This window comes from Oryzias latipes, chromosome 16 (assembly GCF_053564925.1).
Source record: "Oryzias latipes strain Hd-rR chromosome 16, Olatipes_Hd-rR_3.1".
In the NCBI taxonomy this organism is placed as follows: Eukaryota; Metazoa; Chordata; class Actinopteri; order Beloniformes; family Adrianichthyidae; genus Oryzias; species Oryzias latipes.
In genome coordinates, this window is record NC_136252.1 from 18,279,679 (window position 1) to 18,286,547 (window position 6,869).

General features: G+C 41.7%; 1 protein-coding gene across 2 annotated transcripts in view; it reads right to left on the minus strand.

The window, feature by feature from the left end:
- Positions 1-6,331, minus strand: part of aplp1 (amyloid beta (A4) precursor-like protein 1) — a 35,138-nt gene extending 28,807 nt beyond the window's left edge. Inside the window, exon 1 of one of the 2 annotated variants that reach the window (XM_023964217.2) lies at positions 5,979-6,331. In XM_023964217.2, coding sequence (XP_023819985.1) covers positions 5,979-6,044 — 66 coding nt within the window. In that variant the 5' untranslated portion in view covers positions 6,045-6,331. The remainder of the gene's footprint in view (positions 1-5,978) is intronic. The other variant, XM_020710093.3, reaches the window with a different exon arrangement.
- Between the last annotated feature and the right edge of the window lie 538 nt (positions 6,332-6,869).

Here is a 6,869-nt window from a genome sequence, read left to right on the forward strand (position 1 = left end):
CAACATGATGCATGAGTGGAATCCATTTCTATGGAATCAGAAGCGACTCAATAGACCTTATCATATCAAGGGAAAGATGCTTTGAACCAAATGAAAAAAAGAATTAATTAAATGAAGATTTTAAATTAGGGGCCTGTGCGGTCACAGTGCTTAAGCAGTAAACTTGGTAAAGGTAATAGATGTTTCTCTGCTGGTATAATACAATAAAATATCTAGAAATGAGGACTTGTGATGGCAATGGTTGTTTCATGAAAGCATTTTAGACAGGATTTGCTGCAGCTTTTCTGTTTTTTTGACATCATGTCTAAGATCAGACTTGATTCTAAAGTAAAGGCATGTGGTGAAGCTTGGAGAAAAAGAGATTCAGATGTTCCTCCAGCTGTTTTTACAGAGAGCCTGGCTGAGTCTCAAAGCCCTGCATGGTGATGACAAGCGACAGAATTGAAAAGTTCACTTAGAGCTAAGAACATCTCAGCTTATTTTCCTTGGCTTTCTGTTCCCACAGTGAAAAATGGAGTAGGCAGCTTTATAAGGTGTTAGCTAAAGTGGTGCTTCTGGGACACAGACATGTGAATGCATTACAAAACACAAAGAAAATAGACGTGCAGCATCTGTCTTGTTTTTTTTCTCTCTGCTCTAAGATTAGATTTTTTTTGTCCAATTTCTCAGTCGCTCGTACGATTTCTTTAATAGGCTCATTCTTTGTTTAAATAAAGAAAACTATGGAAGTTTTCTCGCACAGCAGTCACCATTGAGCAAAAGTCCAAAACAAGAAATACTGGAAAGAGATATTTGAAAGAACATGATTTACAAAGCATTAATGTAGAGGTCGCTTTGTGCTGAAAGAACATGTTCCATAGAGAAATTATTGAGAGATATTTGCCCTTTTGCGTGTAATATCATTACAATTTAGCCATCTAGACTCCATCTACTCCAAATGAGGTCATAACAACAGCATAACATGACTTCAAAAAATGAATGAATATGTTTCATCCGTTAATGCTTCAAATACCTTCCTGAGGAATATTAATACTGGCTTGATCCATATAGGTGGGCCCAACAACCTCTTTTACCTGTCAGGATCTAGGGGCTTTTTGGCCTTTGTGGCTTACCATTCATGCTAGTTCTTGCATTCTCTACCCTCGAGCAAGCCATATCAAGTTGACGTTTCTGCCTGCTAATGTTGATCCCAGTTTTGTTTTTGTACGTCCAGTCAAGTCTGCCCCTTGTTGGTGTGTTGCCTAAGTTTGGATTTTGGATTGGAGTCATGTGCATGACCCTGGACTGGATTCTCTGATGCTCTCATTTCCCCATGTTGATGTCTCCAGTGTGCATCTCTACACAAGAGGCTGTTTCCTGGAGACTCCCCAATGCATCGTTCCATTACCAGCTGAGCTTCAATTATCTGCATTTATCGTGCCCTTAGTGTGCTCTTCCTTGGGACAACCCAAGGAGGAGCACAAGGTTGTCCCTCAACTGACAATACCACTGCTGGCAGGAAAAAAACAAAACCCTGCAATGTTGTTTTCCTGTCACTTAGTGCTTCTTTCAATCGCAGTCTTTTTTTTTCTTTTTCTTGTATAGGTTGAGTTTGAAGAGGGTACGGTCCCCCTTGTGCACACACTCCACCCTTTTCTACACATCCCATGGACTCTCGCCTCCTCTCAACCAGCCGCTGTTATGGAGGAAACCCCCCCTGCATCTGGGCCATCCCTCAATCTTCTCTTATGCCCTCTCCGAATCCAAAAGACTGGTGTTATCAGTATGCTGCAGATGCCACTGAAAGAGAGAGGGAAGGAGGCGGGGAGGGAATCCTCTGAAACCTTCCGAAAGCTGCAGCAGGACCCAACAACTCGTTTGGTCCTGGCATTTAACGCTACGGCATAAATGCGGTCGAGGAGGCGGTACTACCTTTGGGCTGCACAGAGAAGGTTGAGTTCCATTTCATCAGGTCTCCTAAGCTTACTTAGCCACATTGAAAAAATGCCTTATCCAATGCAGGCTTCAGCTAAAACGTTGATCTATTTATACCAGTTAGGTCATAAGGTCGCAAAGATCTTAAAAGTTTAAAAGAAAAAGAAAAAAAGAAAAAAAAAAAAAGAGCGAAACAGCCCAGAACAGCAATACTGATCATTTCATCACATTCAGTTTTTGAGTGTCTCTGCTTCAAGGGCATGTGGTGGGATTAAGGGATAAATCTGGCAACTGAGCAGTAAGATTAACTCAATTTTAACTAGAATCAATTTTCAAATAACACATTCAAAACAAAAACACCAGAAGAAAGGAGGAATCCTCTCAACCAGGATTTACCGGGGCTTGTTTTGTATTATTTGTTAGTTTCGACACCCCTGCTTAATGTCTCAATTTTTTGTCCAATCCACACCATCTATGCAGCACAGCTCCTGTTTCAGGATAATGACTCTGCAAGATTTAATCCAGATCCTGAGTGCGGCTGCACTGCAAAAAAAAAGCCAGGGGGAGAAAGCAGATGCAGCTGGAGGAGGGCAGGGATGGGGATTTCTGATGCAGAAATCTGTACATTTTATCATTTTATGTCCAGTGGCAAAGCCGTGGTGCAGAGAACAGCAAGAACACAGAAATCCATTAGTGAAATTTCTCAGATTAATGGAGTGTAGGATTGTGTGTGTGTGTGTGTGTGTCTGAGTGAGATCTGGTTTCTGGTTGACCTAATCTTTTTTCCTTCCTTTCCTTTCTTTTTTTTTTAACAAATCCTCTTGTGTTGCAGCACTGAAAGGCAGATGGGATGGGAGGTGCATAAATCTTCATGGCCATGTTCCAGCATGAGGCCTGAAATTGCATTTGATAGTGATGAGGCAGTGGCAGAGCGAGGTCGGGGCGGCTAACGCAGCGATTTTGCAACTAACGGTTTTTATCTAATCTTCAGCTTTTGCTAAAACGCCTTTTCCTATCTTTTCAAATTTGCCTCCCATCCCTACCCATAGCGCCCATTTTCACTCTCCCTTTCCTCACTTTCTGCATGCAGCTTTTTGCAGGCCATCTGTCTTTCTAGAAATTTGCAGATCCATTACAAACATGGTGTATTCAGCAGCCTCTCAGGGCCTGAGAGCACCGACAGGTGGCTAGGACGGTTATTTATTCTGACGAGTGCAGAAGTAAACCTCGGCTGCAGTCTCCAGCCTCCTTTTTAGACCAAACATTTCAGTGCAGAAGTGCTGAGGTAGCTTTACGGAGATGAAATGTACCTATTGTGCAGTTCTGCTGCAAGTTTTGGAGCATTTCAAAAAGGCTCTGCATCAAAATCAAAGCCTCCATTTATGTTTGTATAAAGAAATGCCATTCATTTAGGGAAATTGCATCTGTTTGGGCTTTTGCACTCTAAAAAACAAACAAAAAAAACAGGCATTTTCCACCTGACTTTCAGCAAGTGAAAGACTTCATTGGATTAATACTCATCAGATTAACAGGGAATTAATCTTAGATTAAAACTCTAAAACACCCCAATCTAAATTACTTTTGGAATTTTTTAATATCACTTTAGCGTTCAATCTGCAGACAGGAAGTTGGCGTTTTCACTCAACCTTACACAAGGAAATACATTTGCAGCCATATTTCCCAAATGTGCCACAAATTGGCCTTGTTGCGTTCTAAAGAAACATTACTGCAGACGTCCAGATGGGACAATCCAGAATAAGCAGTCACATGTTGTAGTCACAAACATCCAAGTGCTTCTGTTATCCATAAGGACAACATTTTCCCAAAATCTACAAGCAGAAATGTTGGCTACTTTGTTCTGAAACTGAATTCTGATCTGATCCAAAATGCAAAAGGGATCCAGTGTGCCAGTGCTGTTCCACCATAAAAACACACACAAGGAAATACTCCAGACAAGCCGCTTGGTGGGAGTGCACAGGATGCAGGAGATGGCCAGGAGATTGCAGTTCCTGTAAAACACGCTGAGACGTGTGTAAAGCACGACGGTTTGTTAACATCTGCAGCACAGAAATGGCTATAACTGAGAGGAATGGGCTGGCGTGGAGAGGCTGTGTAACAATGTTAGGAAGACACAATCGCTGACTGATTCTCCTCAAGGGAAATCAGCTGTCCCATTCAAACAGTAGCACATTTGGACTTCTGTGCCATAAATTGATTTTCTTTGGAACAAAAAAAGGGGAAAGCATCCATCTCTCATGCAAACACTTCTTTTATTTTTATTTTTAATCACATTTGTAATGTGTATCACTTCCTCTTAGTGGGGATGCTGTTGAAAGCCTCAGCCACACAAAGTGGCTTTCACATCCCTCTGTGTGCAGCTAAAGTTCACAGGCTGCCACCATCACGTTTGCATCTGTGACCTCTGTGTGTGTGGGTGTGTGTGTGTGTGTGTGTGTGTCTGCGCCGAGTCTCAATCAACTAAATGCTCTGGATGCTGCAGCAGGACAGTCCCATTTGAGCTGAGGTAGCAGAAAAAAAAAGAAAAAAAAGCATAAAGGCTCACATATGTGATGCATCATTGTGCTCCTCCAGTTAGCACAGCAAGATGCTGAATATGCACTTCAGGTTTAAATGAAAAAAATCATTTAAAAAAGCAAGGCTGCAGCAAGGCTTTACAAACCACTGTTTGAAAATGAAATTTGTCAGATTATAATCCAATATAACTGCGTCTGGGTGAAATGAGCTATTTCAACATGACGCAGCAAAACGATTACACAAATTTTCTCTATTCATATGATGGTGAGTGAATTAAAGGAAGCTGACAGTTTTATTAGAACTGATAGCACGGCATAATGTAGCCTCGCAAAGCGTCTCAGCGTAATCTTTGGTGTAAACCCTCACAGACAGCTCTGAAGAATGAAGCTAAAGCCTGTTCTTCAGCACAGCCATAATCCCACTAAGGTTCTTATGGAGCAGAGAAATTATTTCAGAAGAAGAGGAGGCTTTGCGGCTGTGGAAGGCTCACTATGCAAAGCGGTTAATACATAAACATCGTCAAGAAACTGTCTTGGAGACTCTGGGAGGCACAACCTCTGATGTCAGAAGGTGCATTTTTGAGCTGCAGCTGGGACTATATGACTCAGACCCCCCCACTACACCCCCCAATACTCCTTCCTCCAGCAGCACCACCCTGCATTCAAACAGTGCTCCAACCTTTTGTAGGAAAATATGGTGGCCTTGAAGGTTCAGAAAAAAAGGTCAAGTTCATAAAACAGATAAAATTCCCAGTGAGACACTGGAAGGAGGTGATGATGCCCCAGTCGTCTATTGATGGAGAAAACTGTGAAACATGCTATTAGTAGAAGCCTTTGTGTCTGATCTGACACTTTTTCATATTTTGGGTCACACTTAATAGGACCCCAGCTGAATTCAAAATCCAACAAAATAAAATTTAAAAGATAAACAACCCCCAAAACCCATTAAAAATGTGATGCTTCATTCATAATTTTGCCTCATATTTCCAACAGTGATGTCTCCTTTTTATGTAATGTATGATCTACTCTGGGGTTCTTTGGGGTAATCCATATGTAAAAGAGGAAACCCACTGCATATGCAGGCCTGTCACGCTTAAAAGCCGCAGCTCTTCTCTGCAGGCAGGACAGATGAAAGCTGATTTCCTCCTCTGACAGGGCCAGATGGGACGCAACCAGCCGGGATTTGATCTCCACCCTTCTAAACAGCAGCAGGCCTGTGAAGTCATCACACACAGGCCCGGGCTTGACGCAGCGAGCCAAACATGTTCTCCAAAAAATGACATCTTCATCTTCAGAACAGGCTGTGATGCTATGAAACATTAGATTGAAATAAGAACATTTTTCCACCTTTTTGTGTCTTATTTTCTCTCTCCTCTGACTTGACGAAGCGGTGGTTTGCGTTGCGCATTTTCTAAATAAATCTGCCCTAAAAATGGAGAGTCCGAGGACGCAAACCTGACACCGACAGAAGCAAAACAAACAAACTGCAATGCGTCCTTTTGGAATAAATCCAGATGTTGTTGCTCTTACCTCGACGTTTTCCCACATGAGATGGAACAATACTGGAAACAATACAGGAATTGCGCTATGTCCCATTTTCTCCCCGTCTTCTGTGGCCTTTTCTTTCCCTCTTTTCTTCCTTTCTTTTTTTCTTTTTTTTAATATGGAAGTTGCTGCTGTAGAATAACTGTCTCCAATTTTAAACGCTGTCTGGTTACATGAGCTGGAAGGATGTACACTGCGCTCCTTCGTCAACAATAAATATCTCCTGCGTCCTCCTCCCGCTCGCTCTTGCCAACGGGCTCTCTCCAATAGAAGCGTGGGCTTTCGCAGGGATGAAGCCTGGCAGAACCAAGCCCTGTTTCTGCGGCTATTTATCACACGCTTCACTCACAGGGCCGCCGCTTTAGCTAGGTAAACACTGACATCTAGTGGTGATAGACGGTAACTGCACGGCGTGGAGCCCCGAATGGTCAGCAGGGGTCTGCAGCTGCAGCTTCTTTACCCCTCCATTGTGTCTCTCTGGCTTTGCTATGTATTTGAATACATAATGGTTTTGTAATTTTGGTTAATGTATTTTAGTTAAACTTCGACGTTTGATTTTGATCTATTCTCAGAGTTATTTATTATCAGAATAAGCCTAAATCATATATTGTTATCTTATGCTGCAGGAAGGTGTCTAGCTATTCAGATGCAACGCTCGTAAAGCATACATTTATAGATCTATTCATGTAAATATTATTTTCTACAGCAATTTTGTCATATAAATACTCAATTAGAAAAGGAGAAAAAAGATGAAGTCCTAAAGAAAATAATGTGTTTGACTTGGCTCTTTTGCATTTTTAATTTAAAGTAATTTTAAATTAAAAGTAAATCTGCTGATCGTACTTGACTCTGTGTGTATTTTATTTTAAAAGGAAC